At 42.8% G+C, this 21,133-nt stretch overlaps 2 protein-coding genes across 5 annotated transcripts in view; one reads left to right on the plus strand and one right to left on the minus strand.

Moving 5' to 3' along the window:
* OSTF1 (osteoclast stimulating factor 1) overlaps positions 1 to 19,970 on the minus strand; it is a 48,971-nt gene extending 29,001 nt beyond the window's left edge. The window contains exon 1 of the mRNA XM_082843256.1: positions 19,741 to 19,970. Coding sequence (XP_082699382.1) covers positions 19,741 to 19,774 — 34 coding nt within the window. The 5' untranslated portion in view covers positions 19,775 to 19,970. The remainder of the gene's footprint in view (positions 1 to 19,740) is intronic.
* Positions 19,971 to 20,275: 305 nt separating this feature from the next.
* The window catches only part of NMRK1 (nicotinamide riboside kinase 1), a 32,668-nt gene continuing 31,810 nt past the window's right edge, over positions 20,276 to 21,133 (plus strand). Inside the window, exons 1-2 of one of the 4 annotated variants that reach the window (XM_082843310.1) lie at positions 20,276 to 20,471; positions 21,000 to 21,103. The gene's annotated coding sequence lies outside the window, so the exon portion shown is untranslated. The other 3 variants (XM_082843311.1, XM_082843308.1, XM_082843309.1) reach the window with 3 other exon arrangements.

A 21,133-nucleotide genomic window follows, 5' to 3' on the forward strand; every position in this document is an offset into this window, starting at 1 on the left:
TGTCCATTAAGAAGGGACTATGTAAATCAACTCTGATTCAACCTTATGATAAAGTCATTTAAAAAGAATGCTGCAGACAGACCCACAGACACTGATGTAGCAAAAAGCCTGCAAAATATTCAGTGGAAAAAAAAAAACCACGTTATAGAACAGTATGCCAAGTACCATCTATTTATGTTGACAGCACACAAACATCTTGAGTGGAAACACCAATTATGGGAATCTCCACATTCTACTTTACACGCATTGTTTAAATTTATTACACTGAGCGTGTATTACTTTTATTATCAATGAAAACAATAAAGATACTTTCACTGCGGGTATAGCGGGGTGGGAATCATTCTTTCTTCTAAATGCCCTAATATAGAAGAACCGTTCAAATCCCCTGTTACTTAGTGTGGCTGCAAGAGAACATTATTTTTGCAATCTGAATTCTAGTGCCACTTCTAGAAGAAAAAGTGAAAACTCTTTTTTGTTTGGAGTTTGTTTTTTACCCCACACCCTTAGGCCTAAGAAAGGAAACATTAAATGGAAGGAGGAGCTGCCAGGAGAAATATTTTCTGCTGACCTGTCTCTCTGAGAGGAGAGATTAACTATCTTGATTACTTCAAACTTTCCAAAGAGAAGTTACACGAGGAAGCATCCACTCGTGACCAAACTCAATAATGACAGAATTTTCTTGCTCCTTTGAGGGAAGGGCAGGGATGACACAGGCTATGTATGATTTTGGAAACAAGATCCAATGTCAACTTAACGAACTTAGAGAAAATTCAGTATAAATTTTAAAACCTGGAAAAAGAAAACTTGGAGCGTGACTAAGCCGCTGAATTTTGTAACTGTATCTTTTGCGATTGTCTTACTTAAAATGTTCACAACTTAAGAGGAAGTTGGAGATTTATTTGCATCTTGATTTATACTAAACAGAGGAAATCAGGCAACCCTCTAGGCCATTATACGAGGGAACGCTCTCTCTATGTAATGCTGTAGAAAACACTTTCACGTACACGATCCTTTTTCTCAATTAATGTTGAGACATTAGCCCCTTGTGCGTCCCTTTTAACTCATATATTGTAAAAGTTCTAGGCCTTAATTTATTCCATTCTGAAAGCTGAGTCAAGTAGAAATGAAAGAATACAAAGAAGCAGGCAGAGGTTATGAAAGAATAGCATAAAGAAGCAAAACAGATGACTTTCAACCCTGGATATAGCCTCTCAAGAGAACAGCAATTAATAATACTTAATTCACTGATCATTTTTATATCATATTTAATTCAACTGTGTGCAAGATTCTGCAGCACAGGTTTACACAGAGTACTAAAGGGAAAAAAATCAGGGTACTCTGTGTTTCTATAGTATTGTCCTTGCAGACATCCAAAACACAAACAAACAAAAAAACAATCTTAATAAGTCATCAAGAGCAGGCGCTGATCAATTCCAAACATATTTAATGAAGGCAGATTCACAACGTAAAATAGTTGTGTTCTTGTATGTGCAGAGAGGCTAAATTAGATGCCTTCTTCAGATACCCTCCATCTTGACCATTTTCCCACAGAAGTCTGGTTACATACAACGAAGGGAGAAAGTGGAACTGAGAAGATGGCACGAATTACCTGAAGTCACCCTGGAATTCACCCTGAATTAAGACTGGAAACAGGCCCAATCTTTTGCCTGACTCTCATAAACATGAACTAGCATGTGAATGGTGTTAAGGATTTCAGCAGGGCTGGCCTCCTAACATAAGCAAGATAAGCAAATTCCTATGACACCGACAGCAGCTGGCTCCTCACCTTGCCAGGCACACCCTTCTCTTTTCTTTGCAACCCCACCTAGACCCTGTAGTGAAAGGCTGAGTCCACTAGTCATCAGCCAAACACTATTTTCCTCTGGAGTCAGGCTGACCGCTTCCCCTACTACCACCTCCCAACCTCCCCTCACCCCCGACTTCAATAAACTAATCCCTCTCCATAGCAGTTGAGGCTGATAGAGGGAAGGGGATCTGGGATGGGGTCTCGAACAGGCAACGAGTAAGAGAATTTGCTGTTTCTGAGGTCTGCAAAAAGAATATGTATTGTTGCAGCACTAAGGCCCTGAAGTAGCACATAGAAGGACTTGGGGCTTACAAACTCAAACATACAATTTCTAATCTACTTTATTCTCTGTTGGTGGAAGAGTGGAGGAAAAGCTTCTAGAGTGAGCCACTGGGACAGCATTACAAGCAGACTGCTCACCACAATGGATAGACATACCATAAATGGCAAGAAGAATGACTATTCAAAACATCAGAACTTAGTCATCTGTAACAGACCGACTATTTCATTTACATTCTGCTGAACAATGTTGGGAGGCATGAGACATTTCAGATGGACTTCATTTAAAATGGCTATGATAACTACTACACACCCACTATGATAGTTAAACCCCAAAACACTGACAACGCTAAGTGTTAAGAAGGATATGGAACAACTGGAATTCTCAGACATTACCAGTAGGTGTGTAAACTGGTACAACCACTATAGAAAATTACTTGGCAGTAGCATTAATTCATTTTTTATGTCTTAACATGTCTTTGAGATCTTAAATGCATTTCTGAGGAAGAAAACCATCCTTATTTTGCATACAAAAATGACCCCTCCCAGACAATGTCACAATCCCCAGAGTACAGTGAGTCTCAACATTTTTAAACTCTAGATCATGACATATTAGTAGATGGTAAAACTAATTTAGTGGCTTTTAAAAATATTAAATAAAACAGAAAAGACCAGAGTACTGTAAATAATAGAAATAATTATGGCTTTGTGAAACTTTTGTTTCACTAGGAGGACTGGACAGATGGATGCAGAAATGAATGCTTATTTTAGAAATTTACCAAATACACACTTTGGCATAATGCCAAATGGCCAAATATTAAAATCAACATTTGCCAAAGCTAAATGTTGCCTTTACAGAATGAACTACTGGGAAAGAAGAATAAATCTGAAATTTTATTCAAAAATTAATTATGATTACAATTTTATTATTAAAAATCCTGGTAGACCCATATTTAAAGTTTGATATAAAAGGGCAGGAACCATAATTCCTCAGCACTGGCAACAGCAGCCTGATAAAACTTCTGCAAAACTAAATAAATGTTCTCTCTAAAATGAGGTCTGTGTAAAAGCAAGATATGATGGTGCTACTTCTGCCAGTGTAGCTGTTTCTGATGATGATTTTGCCACCAAGTTAGTAAGCTGTCCTTCCTCCCTAATAGAAACTGACTGAAGTCAAGACTTACCTCCTCTTCATCTCCTGGGCTTGAAGATTTGCTCAATGCTGGTGATGCAATTTCATTGAAAGCAATCCCACAAAGGAGACAATTGTTTCCCCCAAATTATTAGGGACTGTATTCTCTCAACACTGTCATTCCACACCTATGATTTTTACTATTTATATAACATTTGGACATATAAAATTCATAGCCTCACAATCATCATTAATTACCACAATATTTTATTCTCCAATAAAAAATGTACATTTATACTTTCAGTTGACTGAGAGAATTTTTATATATAAAGTACAAAGAGGCCATTTGAATTAAGTTACATGTAGAGTATGCACCTATCTTTCAAAGTGAATATTAAGAGAACAGTAAATCCAAATGGCATGCCGTTTGCATCACTGGCATGGCATAAGGGATACCTATGCAATCTACAATCCTTGATCAAGTGCAAGTCTTGGTGTGCCAAAACTGACACTGAAGTAGGCATTCCATCATTTGGTCAGTCATCCAAAGCTGAATGGCAGACTTTGGAAGAAATATGAGGGGAAGGTAAACTTCTGTGTACCCCTATGCTCATGGGTGTGTGTGTGTGTGTGTGTGTGTGTGTGTGTGTGTGTGTGTGTGTGTATTTTTGAATGTACCAGGTCATGAAGTAAAACATATATATTTCTTATTGGAGGTCAAGGTCAAAACAAGTTTGAAAGCCACTGCTCTAGACTATCTGATCAAGTTAGAAATTTGCTACAGGACTCTAAAGAATGGGTAATATTCTTCTACTTTATGAATCTCAAAATTCAGCCAGCATATAAAATATAATATTCTCCCATCACCCCCAAAAGAGGATATTATAACCAATTTTAGATAATTATAACCAATCAAAAAGAAAGATGAGGAAGAGAATTATTTGAACAAGGAAAAATTATAGAAAAATAAGAATTTACTATGTACATATATTTCTCACATTTATCTAAGCAAATGCAGGAAGTATTAATCTTAATTTACATCCTGTGGGTATAAAAAAATGTGTCTCAGGGTAAGTAAAAGTATTAACGTTATTTCTACGAGGCATATTTAAATTATTCTATTAAACAAGCATGATGAAACAGGATGTTTTCTGCTCAAAAACAAAAAAGAAGGAGTCTATGTGATAGTATCCAAGAGTCAAGGTCATCATTTCTATTGCTGGGGTGAAAGGAAACAGCTGTGCTGTTAGGCCAACACGGGGCTCCCCTGGGCTTTGTGGATTCCAACGCCCATAAATGAGGTGGTCAGTTCAGAACAGGCTTCAGGGTGACGATCTCTATTTGTCAGTCCACAAAAGCCCAGTGCTCTTGAAAAATAAATGTTTTTCTTGCAAAGAAAATCATCATGTGAGTAGAGCAATGTCCAAGAGTTTCCAATGTAAAGAATAAGTTTCTTCCCTCATACTTATATTCTTGGATGAATTAAATCAAATCCAACGAACTCTATTTGCATATACCTTTAAAGGCTATAACTAACAAAAAAGACTATGAACGTCATGTTTTCATCTCTCCTTACTCCACTACCACCTCTTCCCTGCTTCCACCCTATGCAATCCAAAGGGGGAAAAAAAAACACTAAAGAATTTGAAACGTGTCTTGACTGCAGCTGCAGGAATGGCAGACTCATTAAAAACAGTAGGCAGTGTGTTTTCTGACAAGAGGGTTCTGTTTATTAACAGTGTGCCTTTCTTATCCATTTTTTCCTTTGCTTTATACTTTGCAGTGCCTTTCGGCAAAGCTGGTTACTTTCACATCTTGAGGGGCCGTATCTGCTGGTTATTTTTATTTCTTCTCTGCGGTGTAACACAGAAGTCCGTAAGAGCAGGGTTCAAAATTTCAAAAGACAAGCTCACTGCCAACCATGCCTTGACTGGTTAAAAATTAGACAAGAGAGCCATGGCCTGTAAAACCCTTCATCTCTAGACACTGTGCTTCCAGCGTCAGTTTGACAAGGAGACCGGGGAGGAAGAATGGAAGAAAAGTATTTATTTCAGTCCTTGGAATTTAAAGAAAAAAGGCCACAGCACCTTCTGCAAAAGGGCAAGATGAGTCTGAGGGCTGACTCATGACAGCAACGCCTGTTTCTGTACAGCCTGTGAGCTAAGAATTAAGAATGGGGACAAGTGTATGCATACGGCTGATTCACTTTGTTGTACAACAGAAACTAACACAGTATTTTGAAGCAATTATACTCCAATAAAGATTAAAAAAAAAAAAGAATGGCTTTACATTTTTAAATGGTTGGGAGGGAGCGGGGGAGGGAGGATTGAAAAAATATTTCATGACATATGAAAATTATCTGAAATTCAAACTGCTGTGTCCATAAATAAAGGTTTTCTGGAACGGAGCCAATATTTGTGTATCCTCTACGGCTGCTTCCCCATTCCAATGGCAGGGTTGAGTGGTTATAACAGAGACCATCTGTGGCCCACAAAGCCTAAAATATTTACTATCTGTACCTTTACAGAAAAAGTCTGCTGCCCTCTATCCCATGGTCCCCCTTTTCCTGTGAAGGACAAGTCAGACCAAAGAAGCATATGTCACAGGCTGAGGAGCTGTTGGGCCTGCCTCTCACTGGCCCCGCAAGCAGTCTGGGGCTTGGCCTCGTCCTACGGGAAATGAGTGCATACATCCAAGATTGACATAGAAAATTCCCTAACACTGGAACCTCTAATCTAAAAGGGAATGACCCATTTAAGCTCACATTTATGGGACACTTACCACGGACCAGACACCATGCAAAGTGCTGACTTGCAGCAACTCTTTTAATCCTCAAAACAATCCTGGGACATAAATACTTTATTAAGACTATGTTACAGCTGAGGAAACTGAGGTTAGAAGGGGTAACTAGTCCAGGTCTACACAGCTAGGAAGCGGCAGAGATGAGGTTTAAACCCATGCTGTCTGGCTCCAGGGCTCATGCTCTAAACACTCTGGATGTGACTCCAAAAGATCTGAGTTGTTCATGCTGGCACACTGGGATTAAATGGGTTTAAACAAATTTATACATGTAAAGTACTGAGTGCAGTTCCTGAGGTATTGCATGTGCCCATAAGTGTTAGCTTTTATTAATTACTATAAGTTTTTACCTTATTCCTTGAGTTTTTATCTTCACTGGCAAGATGGCCTTATCAAAACCCTATATATTACATATATCCTGTATATTAGATATATATATCCTATATTATATATATACCCTATGTATCCTGTATATTAGATAATTTATCATTCACAAGACCCCCACAGAGAAACTGAAATGCTTTTGTTAAGCAAACAAAGCAAAACATCTAATATTATATCCCTTAGTGGCTATTAAAAAATTCAGTGGGGGGCTTCCCTGGTGGCGCAGTGGTTGAGAGTCCGCCTGCCGATGCAGGGCACACGGGTTCATGCCCGGGTCCGGGAGGATCCCACATGCCGCGGAGCGGCTGGGCCCATGAGCCATGGCCGCTGAGCCTGCGCGTCCGGAGCCTGTGCTCCGCAACGGGAGAGGCCACAACAGTGACAGGCCCGCGTACAGAAAAAAAAAAAAAAAAATTCAATGAGAGTTTTAAGTTGTCATTTTTGAAACCTATAGTCATTGTCCTCAGTCAGCTCAGGCTTCCTCAACAAAATACTATAGACTGGGTGCTTACGCAGCAAACATTTACTTCTCACAGTTCTAGAGGCTAGGAAGTCCAGGATCAAGGTGCTGGTCAATTTGGGTACTGGTGACAGCACTCTTCCTGGCTGGCAGATGGCTGTGTTCTCACTGTGTGCTCACATGGCCTTTCCTCTGTATAGGCACAGATAAAGAGATCTCCCTTCCTCATCTTACAAAAACACTAATCCCATCATGTGGGCCCCACCCTCATGACCCAATCTAACCTTAATTACTTCCCCAGGGCCCCATCCCCATCACAGTGGGGGTTAGGACTTCAATACATGAATTTTGGGGGGACATAAACATTCAGTCCATAAGAGCAATGAATATAGAATTACAGAAATGCATGAACATGTAAATGTATACATACCTTGTTATACAGGTTACCACAATAATAATAAAAAAAGGATTTATGGGGGCTTCCCTGGTGGCGCATTGGTTGAGAGTCCGCCTGCCGATGCAGGGGACACGGGTTCGTGCCCCGGTCCGGGAAGATCCCACATGCCGCGGAGCAGCTGGGCCCCTGAACCATGGCCGCTGAGCCTGTGCGTCCGGAGCCTGTGCTCCGCAACGGGAGTGGCCACAGCAGTGAGAGGCCCAAGTACCGCAAAAAAAAAAAAAAGGATTTATCATGATCTTTAAAAAAATTAGCTTTGGGGGATATGCTTATGTTATGTAAATATAATATCACTGGTGGTAATTTATACATACAATCAGCTATGTAATATAAAGATATTCACAGAAGAAAAACTGGGAGGAAACAACACAATGTAATCTCTGGGTGGTAGAACTATGAGTCATGTTTATTTTCTTCTCTATTTTCTTAATTGTCTACAAAGAATACAAATCCCATACATAACCAGGAAAACACGGTCTCTTTTAATGCTCTATTGAAGGACAACCTAAAAATTATGTGTACTTTATTTATCGGCAGAGTATTTATTAACATGAGTCCTTTTCTTTTTTTTGGCCACACCGCCCGGCTTGTGGGATTTTAGTTCCCCAACCAGGGATCAAACCTGGGCCCTCAGCAAGCAGAGCATGGAGTCCTAACCACTGGACCACCAGGGAATTCCCCTCCTTTGTCCTCTTTGACTCTCTGATCTCACTACTAAGAAAAAGAATTGGTGGAAAGACAAGCAACTGTAATGCCAAGTATGCTCACAAAAATGAGAATACAGGGATCATGTAAGCAACACAGACAGTGGGTAAACTCTTAGGTCAGTGCTGGCTGTATGGGAGAGGGCACACACTTTGTTTTTGGAAAAATCACAGGAGTGGCAAAGAGAGGCAGGCGACAGGGTAGGGCAGACCTGGGAAACAGAGCAGTATACAGAGGGGCTGGAGGCCAGAAAGGGTGGCCTAGGAATGTCACGTAGATCAATGTGCCTGAAGCCTGGCAGGAGAAATGGTGAGAGATTAGGCTGGGAACCAGAGCACAGATGGGCTAGAGATTTCTCAAATTTTTCTGATACCCAGATTAAGAAATATTTTGCACATCAGGACCAAGGAAACACACACACACACACACACACACACACACACACACACACAAAAAACGAAAAATTTTTCACCAAAAATACTTATTCTTACATTTACTGTATGAATGTGTGTAACCAGTGTTTAGAGACCAAATGGAAATTTTTCAGATTTAGATATCTGGTACTCCTTGCAATAATAAAATATTCTCAGAATATATTAAAAAATGGCCTTGGAAATTATTTTATTTCAAGAGATTTTTTTTTAATTTGAGCAAATAATAAATGGACAAGCTTAAACTTCAGACTTCATGAATGACTAATTCCTTGGGAATTAGTACATGGGAAATAAAAATTTGCAAAAACAGCAACAAAAATGGTTTTAGCCCTCTATAAAGACACACGCTAGCAAGATAACATGATGATAAAAATGTTTCCTTTATTTCAAGCAGAACCCCTTTAAAACCTGATATAGGGACAAAGATATACACTGTATCTAAAGGAAGAATAAGAGAATCTCTAGAGATATAGAAAAGAGCTTAAGTACTCACTTCATGCTTACCGGATGGACACACGGGTCAAATCTGTAGCGAGAGCATTTTACTATTTCTAGTTAATCCTAGAACTCTTGTATAATAATACAAACTCTGGATGTGTGAAAAATATTATCAAACACAACAGGAAAAAGTAATTAGATGGCAAAGAATAAGCAATAACCTTGAAACTGAGCCCCTCTCAGTTCAGAAAAAGAATTAAAATTTTCTTCTGCAGCACATATGAGAGACTCTGAAAAAGTCCCTATCCACCACAAACAATAAATGCTGGAGTAGGTGTAGAGAGAAGGGAACCGTCTTGCACTGTTGGTGGGAATGTAAATTGATACAGCCACTATGGAGAAAAGTATGGAGGTTCCTTAAAAAACTAAAAATAGAACTACCATACAACCCAGCAATCCCACTACTGGGCATATACCCTGAGAAAACCATAATTCAAAAAGAGTCATGTACCACAATGTCCATTGCAGCTCTATTTACAACAGCCCGGAGATGGAAGCAACCTAAGTGTCCATCATCGGATGAATGGATAAAGAAGGTGTGGCACATATATACAATGGAATATTACTCAGCCATAAAAAGAAACTAAATTGAGTTATTTGCAGTGAGGTGGATGGTTACCTAGAGTCTGTCAGACAGAGTGAAGTAAGTCAGAAAGGGAAAAACAAATACCGTATGTTAACACATATATATGGAATCTAAAAAAAAAAATGGTTCTTAAGAACCTAGGGGCAGGGCAGGAATAAAGACAGAGGCAGATGTAGAGAATGGGCTTGAGGGTAAGGGGAGGGGAAAGGGTACGCTGGGATGAAGTGAGAGAGTGGCATGGACTTATATACACTAGCACATGTAAAATAGATTGCTAGTGGGAAGCAGCCGCATAGCACAGGGAGATCAGCTCGGTGCTTTGTGACCACCTAGAGGGGTGGGATAGGGAGGGTGGGAGGGAGACCCAAGAAGGAGGAGATATGAGGATATTTGTATATGTATAGCTGATTCACTTTGTTTTAAAGCAGAAACTAACACACCATTGTAAAGCAGTTATACTCCAATAAAGATGTTAAAAAAAAAAAAGTCCCTATCCAAAATTATAACAGAACCAAAACCAGGAAAGTGAATTCAGAGAGGCCATCTATAGGAAACCAACAAGATGTCTAAGACATTCATTCCTTCTAAGATCATCTACTCACTAAGACAACAGCTTTTAAACTGGAAATTGTTTCCCTAATTGCATCCTTTCTCAAGTCACACAACAGTGCTCCTTCAAAAGGTTTATGAAGTATTCCAAAGGGTCACGTTCCTGGCATGAAAGTGGTGAGCCTTGCCCAGTGGCCCCAGAAACGTTGGACATGACACCACTAGTGGAAGCTACGCCCATCGGCCATTCCAGGGCCAGACCTGGCATTGTTGAAGACTCAGCCCTGGCAAGGGGATGCCCTAGGTGATGAGTTCCTCTGCCCAACTCACCTGGTCCTGAAAGTCAAGATTGTCTATGGAAGGGAGGGGCTACAGCTGGAAGGTCTGGGAAGACCCAAAGAGACCAAGTGACTCCTGGAAAAGGTCAGGGGAGAATCTTAACCCCAAGAAATGTTCAGGTATTTTCCCAAACCAGATCAGCCGTTGGGAGGAGGAACAGAGGAAGAGAGAAGGGAGTCCTTAGGATTTCCCCTAGAGAAGGACAAGGCTACAGAGAGACAAACAAAAAGCTCTAGTTTTCTGGGGTTATAATTAACATAGGGTAATAATTACAGGACCATTCTTATGAAAATCTCCTTTCTACTCAAGGCCTTGGGCAGGAGCTGTGAGAACATCCCTGAGGGTTCTACACTTGCTTTCAGTGACTAACCTCAGCCACTAGGCCCAAGGCACCTTTCACACCTACTCCTGAGACTGCAAATTGCTCTGGACTTTTTCTTAACTCTTTTTCATTAATGGATGCCCAGAAGATCACGTCTCTTTTTTATTAACACACGGTCATGGGGGAAGGCAAAGTATTGAAACATTGGAATTTGTTCTTAAACTTCTAGGAGTACTGCTGGTCCCTTCCCTTGAGCTTGCAGAACTATTTGTTGTTTACAATGTGGATGGGTAGACAGTGAAAATAACCTCTCTGCCCACAGGGACAGAAGAGGGAAAACTCCACGCTCTCTAGGGCAGTGGCTTTCCACCAATATGCAACGGTCATCCAAATTGCAGGCTTTCATAATAATTACTAGGAATTTGCCCTCCTTCAGTACCCACCGTCCAGATGCAGAAGTACCCCGCTTTCTCTTGTCATCTGTCCTAACAAATTGAAGTTCTTTACCTATAGTCTTAAAGATGTTTAGTGGAAAATTAACACTCAAGAGCACTATAATAATTTTTAACTATGAAACAAATTTTTTGTGTGTGAGTTCTAAAGTTATAGCAATAAAACTTATTCCCGTCAGTACAATTCTATGTTAACACTGTCATTATATCAGAAGCCCTGTAAGCATGTAAATGTTATTTTCTTTAAAAAGTTGGTTTCTTGTGTCAGATCTACACAACTGACAGAGCGATGGGTGGGCTGAGAACCACTCTCTTAGAGGAAGACTGTCAATCCCCTTTTAGAGAGAAGCACTGAAAACCCTCCTTCCTGGAATGAAATGTGAGAATTTCTATACGGCGAGGTCTGAACTTGAATTCATGGCTTAAAACTATCACCTCCAATAAAGACAGGAAAAAAAAACAAGGAGAAAAGGGGATTCTGAACAGTATTTTACACAGAGAATTAATTTCTAAAAACTAGCCAAAGGGCTTCTCTGGTGGCGCAGCGGTTAAGAATCGGCCTGCCAATGCAGGGGACATGGGTTCAAGCCCTGGTCCAGGAAGATCTCACATGCCGCAGAGCAACTGTGTCCGTGTGCCACAACTACTGAGCCTGCCCTCTAGAGCCTGTGAGCCACAACTACTGAGCCTGCATGCCACAACTACTGAAGCCCGTGCACCTAGAGCCCGTGCTCTGCAACAAGAGAAGCCACCACAAGAAGCCCACGCACCACAACGAAGAGTAGGCCCCCCTCACCACAACTAGACAAAGTCTGTGCGCAGCAATGAAGACCCAACGCAGCCCAAAAAAACAAAAAACAAAACTAACTGAAGATATATTCTTAGATCTCAAATCTATGGAGCTGATACTATTGAGTTATAATTAATGTTATACATTTTCCAAACACAAACGTCCACATGATGGCTACATTTTGCGAGGGTCTTACTGGAATCCGTGCATGCAGACCCCAGACACATTTCTGCAGAGCCATCCCAATGTTGCCTTCTAGGCAGCTGCAAAAAAAAAAACAAACCCAAAACTCCACTGCCCTGTGTAGCCAGAGACCTAAATGAAATCAGATCAGACCTAATTAAGAATACATTATGTCCCCACCCTAACCCACTTCCCATCCTTCTCTCTCTTTTCTCTCTCTCTCATAGAAATCTGGATTTATGAACTGCCTTTAAAAAGTATTTAATTCCTCCATGTTTGCATTCCCGTGGCACTGAACACTGATAGTAGCAGGAAGATGGGTAGGGCTTATCGAAAATGTCCAGGGCCTCTATAAAAAGCACAGGATGAAATCATGTAGAAACTTGGGGAATTATCTGAAAAGTCAGTCTAAGGCAATAAAAATTCAGAATCAGATTTAGAATCAAATGAGGCCCAGAGTAGTCTAGGGACTGCTTATCAAAGTGACCTAGCAAGTTAATAAAAAAAAAAAAACTGGGACCAGAACTTCACCCCAAAACTAATGTCCATTTCCCATTACTATATACTGCATCCCTCTCCTCCAGATCACAGCTTGGTCCTAGAATATCTGCCCTAATTAGCCCATCTTTATGCTTAAATTCCTATTACTAAAGACTAGTTCATTTGAAAAGCGAATTTCTGTCTCAGAAATCTTACTTATAGCTTAGTTTTTAATGTAAGCACATTGGGGAAGGGGATTTTGATAAATCAATGATTGGTTTAATACTGCAGGTGAATTTACTCATCAGATGTGAAGCAGTGAGTTTATTCTCAGAGGCCCGTGGAACTAAGACAAGAGGAAACCGAGTTCCAGGTGATGTCAGCAACGAAAACCAGAATGGTCCTGAGTGGGATATTATAAGGCTCTCTGGGCATGTGGCCCTGGTCCCAGAGGTACCAAAATTAGAGCTCCAACAACAACTGGCTACAGCACTCAGGTGTGCCAAAGGTTAGGTCTGAAGGATGGGTGCCCCAGGGGAAATCCATCTAAGAGCAGACACAGACCGACGCCAATCTTAAGGTCACAGCATATTGGAAAGGCACGGGTGCGTTAGCCAAAGGGCCGTACAACATGGAGCAGTGTCCAAGCAAGCTAATGACAAGGGTTCAGGGCAGCAGATATCCCAGGGCCAGTTAACAAGAGAGTGCCTGGCTAGATGTCAAAACATCAGAGAGACCCCAGTACCAACCACGAATCAGGAAATGGGCAGGAACCCATTATGGAGAACAGAGCTCCTACTAAACCAGTGTCAAGTCCTAGGGACCATTTAGAGACCCAATATTTAGGTATAGAATTGGCCCTCAAGAGTGGCAAGGTGTTAGGCAAGAACTAGAAGCAGCCCTATGGATGGGACAGACTCCCTGAAAGAGGAAGTGGGCAGTCACCCTAAGCAGTTGACTCCCACTTCACGGCTCTGCTTAACGTAGGCCCAGGCTGTGGTTAGCAGCTGCTTGGGTGTCTTAGATTTAGAACCTGAGTACAGACGAATAACAGAGAATGATTTACTCCTCAACAGAAAAACAACGTCGAAAACTATCTCCGGTTTGGTATACCGTTCAGAAACGAACTTTGGAGGGAATGGTGTCTGTTGCTATGTTTCCCAGCCAGTTTCTTTGCCTGAAAAACCAGTTTAGGTCCTCCCAGGGCTACTGTCAACAAACTTGCACTGACTCATCAAAACAATGGGCCCAAAAAGCAGCCCCCAAACCCTGTAAACATGGATAGGCAACATTTTAGAGATAGTCCTAAGAGTCTGGTTTCCAAGAAAGGAAATATGAGACTCTGGAATCTTCCAAATCTGGAGTCTTGAGATACCTGCCAACTGTGCCAAAAGCCTGGAGGAGCTCCTCTCAGCCTCTAGCTGCCCTCATCTATGCTCAGAGAGCTGGAATTTGGAGGGGTCCTCCCCCTAAGCATGGATTGGGTCAAGAAATTCCAAGAAGATAACAGCCACTCCAGAACACCCTCCAGGTGGAAGTAATTTCCTTGTCTCATACAAGTGAGTTGAATCAAGCCTTTCCTCACAGATGAGAGAATCCTGAAATAGAACCCATGAGTTTCTCAGAACCTACCAAAATCCCTGGAGTGAGGGGATGCCAGAAAGACTCTCTAGGGCTGCTTTCAGATCATTGTAAGAGGCTGGAGGCAGACCCTCCAGCAAGAGAATCAACTTGGTCTAGAGACCCTAGATCCATCTCTAGGGTCTTCCTGAATTTGAATTTAAATTGCTTTTAGGTTCCCTGGGAAACAGGAGCACCAGACTGGGAAGGAACCCTCAGATCCCTCCCCCCAACCCCGGGACCCCCGGCCTCTCACCATCCCACTGTCCCCTCTGTGGCTTGCCCTCTTGCTACAGCCACCACCTCCACCTTTTGCCCGTCTTACCCAAGTGCCCTTCCCAAAACCCTGAGTGGCACCGCCCTCCCTCCCAAGCTTGTCTCTCAGTGGCTGAAGACCCCTGGGGTGGGGGGCTTCCTCACTGTCCTGCCCACCTAGCTGCAACTGGAGCCAGGCACCTACATTCTCCACACCCTCTCGAAGCTGCTGCTCTGCCGTCGGCCCTGACACTTGGAGGGTGAAGAACAGCCTGTCTGCTCGCCTGCTGACTCAGTGCTCTACTGGCTGTGCCCCCTCCGGCCTCCTGTCTTCTTGGCTTCAGGCTGGCAGGGCTGCCCATGCCCCCTGCCCCTTCCTCTCAACCTGCAACTTGTACCCACTCTGACCTGGCTCCTCTAATAAATTCATGTCCACAGGGGGGTACAAAAAAAAGAAAAGAATGAGTACATTCTTTCCTTCCAAGAATATAAAACCAAGGTAATTTATCAAATTCTAAGGAATGCTAACAAGTTGAACATGCTAATCAAAATGCACAAATACAAAACTCTCCCCTAACTCTTACCCTGAGAGTAAGTTGAGGGATTTGCCTTGTAACTTTCTAAAAATTCTACAGATACTCAAACAGTGAGTGGGAAACAACTGGCAAGAACTAATAAAAAGGAGGTGGTCTCAGCAGTCCCACCAGTAACTTGTGTAAGTGAGTTGAAGCTGTGGCCCTCTTTAACTCATTTCTGCAAACTACCACCCACAGCTCTTGTTAACACTCTAACAAACAGATAAGCACATGAGTAGATGGCTCACGTGTGGACGTTCAAATGCTTGCTTTCTGTGTGGAGCGATACTGTTTTCCACAACCTGCTACGCTAGGCAAACGGCCTTCTCTTTAATTCAGAACAAATTTCTCCGATACACAGTTCCACACCAAATCCCCCTGGCTTCTGTGAGAGAAGCTCAGCTCCTACGCAGTCAATCAAACGTGGGCAGGACGTCATGCCAAGTTATTTCATTTCTGTCCATGTCAAACGACTTTTCCCTCTTTTCTGCCTACCAAATTCTTACTCAGCATTCAAGACCCTGCTTAATTTTCCCCTCTTCTGTGACACCTTTTCGGTTTCCTCAAGCTCCTTGCCTTGTACTTCCTAGACCTCTGACCACACTTTGATAATATCTCCTATCACATGCGTTGTAATTTTTCCATGTAAGGCGTGCTCACACATTTTTGGTAGGAAAGTATATTAGTACAACCTCTTTGGAGAATATTTTGGAAATGTCTGTGAATATGGCAATGCACATACCCTCTGACACAACAATGCCACTCCCAGGACTTTGTCCTGTGGATATACTCACACAGGTAAGCAACAAGGTTGTTGTAACACTATTTGTTATAACAAAAGAGTGGAAACAATCGAAGCACATTTTAATACGGGTCTGGTTTAAATAAATACAATAGAGTACCATGCAGTAAGAATCAGAAATCTCTTTCCATACTGGTGTCTGAAACTCTTTTCCCAAAGTCCCTTAATTTACCTGATAGAGAATCTTTTTCCCCAGCTTTATTGAAATATGAATGACAAGTCAATAGAGAATTTTGACTTAATAGTTCACATCAGCCCACTAAAAGGGTGTGTCTGCCCCCTCCCTCTCTTCCTCTCCTCACCCCCATGTATTTTGCTTCCCCCGGCAATTAAGCAAGTGAGGACAAATTTGGCGATGGTCTTCATTGGACGTGAAGTATGAGGTGAAGGGGATCAGAAAATATCAACCCAAAATATGCCACTTTGGCATAAGGATTATTTTGAGTTGAAGGCAATTGAGAAGAAGCAGACACAGGAAGAACTCTGAGCCCTCCCCCATCCGCCTGAAAGCAAGGCATAAATTCCCCATGAAGGTATCCTCCTCCTGTAGGTCCCCCATTGAAGACAAAGGAGAAGAACCCTTATCACCAGGGATAGATAGAGATGGCACAGAGATGAGTCTGCATAAGCAAACCTTACTAAAATAGCTCTTATTTTCCATTAGTTTCCCCATATCTCTACCTTCCCACAATTTACTCCCCCAGAAGTTCAACGCCTCTTTACTTTTAGTCACTTCTCTACAATGTGTTGCCCTTTGTTAAAGTGGTATATAAACGTCCAAGTCTAACCACTTCTTTGGATTTTCACTTCTTTTCTGTATAGCCCTTATACACATAAAATTAAAAACATCAATTCAACTTGTATGCCTTTTCCTCCTGTTAATCTGGTTTTTTGTTACTTTAATTCAGTTAATTCACAGTAACTAGATATCAAACCTAAGAGGGGTAGAGGAAAAGTTTTTTTCTCCCTTACAGAGGCATGTCAGAAAAGCTCATCACTTAGTCCCATTGAAGTCAAACCATGGGAATGTTGAAAACACAAGAGGGAGGGGACCCCACTACTTCCAGAAGTCGTGTTGATGGACACTGCCTCCAGCCTTTGCTATTTAATGTGAAGCTACAAGATATGCCCAATCACAGTCTCCCCTGCTTTCTTCTAGACAAAGACTTTATTATGTATCAAGACTTTTTATGTAACTGCCACACATACAAAGTTTAGTTGCTGTGCAGTTACAAAGAAACAAGAGACTATTCTACTCTCAAAAAGTGTCAAATATTGTTAATCAACTATGCTCCAATATAAAATTAAAAAACAATTTTAAGTGTCAAATAGTCTAATACAGATCCAATTAAAGAGGGGGGCTATACAAAGCAAATGCAGATAATACAACTGCATAAGTTAATAAAGGTGGCTGCCCAAGTAAACCCGGTCCGACCCAATAGAACCCTCACAGGTTTCTGTGCCCAAAATGCATAGACTCCAGTTAAGGCTTTTGTTCCATTCCCAGGCCAAACCAACCATTTCCTAGCTCTGAGACCTTACAGAGTTTATTTAACCTCACTAAGTTCTATTTCATCCATAAAATGGGGATATTAGGATCCACCTCATAGGGAAATTAGAACAATTAAATGAGACAGAGCATACAAAGTACTTGGCACAGTGCCTGACACTCAGGGCCAAATAAATGTTAACTATTACTATTATAATCATCATCATCATTCTGGAGTTTTCAAGATGTTTCTCAGACTTTATTCTGCCATCAGGTATTAACAGAGCATCAAGTTTATGAAGGAGAATTATTCATGTGCACACCTCGAGCCAACTCCGTATCTCACCTTTAACTAATTCATTTATTCAGAGAAGAAAAAATTATACAAAACTTCAGATCATTTTAGGTGAAAACCTTTTCCCTCTCAAAGGTGTTATATAAGCAACATATGTGTGACATCTTTGAAGTTTTATGATGTTTTTACTGTAAATATGAAAGAACCCAAAACACTGACATATGCTTCTTCAAAGTCCCACTAATTTATTTTCCCAAGACAAGCGAAATATTTATGCCACTTTACTTCCACCACCAAAATCAATAAGCCATTTAAAAGAATTGGTCAAGGTCAGACATCAGGCTTCCAACTACAGAGGAAGGTTATCAAACGTGCTTAAAATGAGAGGATTCTAGTCCAAATCTCATTCAACATCTTCTGGCCCATCTTTACCTCAAGACTCAGAATAAGGTCTCTTTTTAAAAAGTCTTTGTGAGGGAGTTCCTCGGTGGCCTTATTGGTTAGTATTCCGGGCTTTCACGGCCATGGCCGTGTGATCCCTAAGCCACACCTCAGCAAACACACACATACACATCACGTTGATGTCCCTCCTGCTACAGCACAGACATCACTTAACGTCTAGAGATGAAAAACCTCAGGAACGGCTTTTCAGGACCTTCTTTGAAATAAAGTACTCTGTTTAGCTATCAAAGAACAACTCTTCTTTGTTGGTTACTTGAGGTCCTGATTTACATCTGAGTTTAGAAGACTGCTGCGTCCTACAAACAGACTTAAAATGCAAATTCCTCATCAGACTCCATACCTAAAGAAGCACAGAGCCCACTTCCAGCCTTTCTCCACCATCGTCACAGCGGAGCCAAAGTCCCAACAAAGTCACACCCAGCCCAGCAAAATTTAAGTCCTCAGTGAATGACTATGTCATATATGTGAGTACGTACATAATTTTCAAATAAAATGATTTGAAACTACCACTGTATGATGGGAAAGGAAGAAAACTGGATAATCATGAAAGTTGAAGTGCTTGACTAAAGTTTAGAAAAATCAAGAAAAAATTAATCACTGAAATTACTCCTTCCTAATCAAGGTTACTTCGAAATTTGATGTAAATGGATAAATTTCAGCCTGTGCTACACTGAACGAGATTGGAAGAAAAAAGTTCAAAGTATGTAAGAGCCACTTCTCTTCCATTTCCCACGTTTTCAGTAACTACCTACTCAATGAATGCACGAAAGAGTTTATTACAGTGTTGAACTGAAATACCTCAGTCGCTTTTAAATTCTCCTTTCTCCATGTCCCAGAAAATATTCCAAGGATCGAATAAAAAATGAACAAGGACTATCGGCCAAGAAAGCTGCTTGAGGAACTTAGTAAGCTCACCCTCTCCAGTTTAACTCGCCTAATTCACTGAGGGAGCGGAGGCAAACGACTTCTACTGCATGATAAAGTGACACTTCCGAATAGTAATAGCTGAGATTACTCTGCCGCAGCCTAGATTCTTCTAGTCAGGAGCTCGAGCACAGCTTTCTAAAAGCTTTTCCCAAGATCTCGAGGTCAATTTGCGGACACTCATTCACCCACCCCACCCTACCAGCAGCGCACTTCCCGTTCGCTTTGGCCGGTCAAGAGCTCAAACTTGACAGCGACACACACTGAAAAAAAAAAAAAAAAAGAGGAAGTGGCTAAAAAACCATTTCAAGACATTTATTCAATTTTTTTTCCTAAGGGAGATCAATGGCCCTGTCTTCCAGGAAATCTCAATGGGACGTAGCCATCACGTCGACTGGAAAGTTGCAGCGAATGACAATGCTGCAAAGCCGAGGGTGACTCCTCTTTAAAAATCAAATTTTAAAAATTCCTCGAAAATCTTCTTGCTATCCAAAACGATCCGTCCCCTGCAGCGAACACAGCAACGCTAACAACTCCCACCCTGGTGGGTGGCATCGAAAGCGAGGCTCGGGGCCGGGTACGTGCCTGATCTGCCCTGCCAAGTGGCAGAGGGAGCGCAGGGCACGGCAGCGGCCAGAGGACCCAGCGAGCACCTTCCTTACCTGGTTTGACCGGTTTGGGTGGCGGCTTCGACATCTCTCTTCCTGGAGCGGCTGATTCTAAAGACCACGCACGAAAAGCCAACCGAATGCCCCTCCAGCCGGCACTCCGGGCGCCTCAGAGTTTCTTTATGTCTGGTTTGCAGTGGTGCGCCTTCAAGGACCTGCGTCCACCCCGGGAAGCCGGACGAGCAGAGGCAGGCAGAGCAGCTCGGCGAAGTGCCCCGCCCCGCCCCGCGGCCGACAGAGCTGTCCAGAGCGCGCAGCCGGGCAGACGAGGAAGTAGCCGCTGCCTCGCGGAGCGCTAATTGGCTCCCCGGCTGCCAGCTTCGCCGCTGCAGGAGCGCGGGCGGCGCGCACGGCGGCGCGCGCGGCGGCCGAACCAGCGGGAGCCGAACGGGGGCGCCGCAGGCTCGCGCCGGGGCCGGCCTAGCTGCGCGCGCGCCCCGGACGGGAAAGGGCTGGACTGGGCAGGAGCGCGCGCGCGCAACCACGCTCGCCGGAATCCCGCCCCATCCAACGCCGGCCGGAGCCGGGCGCCGCGTCCGCTCAGGGTTGGGCAGAGCCCTAAGTGGCCACCTCTACCTTGCGCCGCCTCTCACCCGGGAGGGGCACGGGAGAAGGGGCCGTGGGCCTCTCGGTTAACGAGCTTCGGGGGTTGCGGCGGGTTAGTGACAGGCGCGCTTGGCAATAGCCTGTGCCGCTTTGCTTGGGACCACTCGAACTGGCGCCCGGTGAGTACCTGCCTGACGCCCCGCCGCGCAGACTCCCTGGGGCCTGGAGGTGTTTCCAGAGTGTTACTGCGCTGGAGCCCGAGCCCCGTTGTGTCTTGCAAGCCCTTTTGGGACTCCTACCACCCTAAATGGGCTGATAAGTGGCCTGCCAAGGAGGACGTGCACTCGTGATGGTGTAGTGCCCTCACGCCCCCTTATAATCCTGAAAACGGGAGTCTGCCTTCTAGAGACCGGACAGGTGGTTGGGAGAAGTCACTGAGGTCAGGGTCAGGTCCCTGCCAGAGGAGACAGCTTGACTCCTCTAGCGTTGAGGTTGACTAACTGCGGCCCTCCTGCTGCCTGTTATTGTACAGCCTACGAATGGTTTTCAAGTTTATTTTAATGGCTTAAAAGAAATCAAAAGAAGCAGATTTTGTGGCACGTGAAAATTATATGAAATTCAAATTTCAGTGTCCATAAAGTTTTATTAGAACAGAGCCACTGTCATTTGCTTATGTATTGTCTGCGGCCGCTTTCACTTCCTAACAGCAGAGTTGAGCAGCTGCCCGCAACGCCAAAAACATTTACCATCTAGCACTTTGCAGAGCAAGTTTGCCGACCCCAGACCTAGCCAACTGAATTTCCACTGAGAGGTAAGGGCTGGAGGAGACAATAAATGCACC

This window comes from Leucopleurus acutus (assembly GCF_964270905.1).
Source record: "Leucopleurus acutus genome assembly, chromosome: 7".
Taxonomy (NCBI): Eukaryota; Metazoa; Chordata; class Mammalia; order Artiodactyla; family Delphinidae; genus Leucopleurus; species Leucopleurus acutus.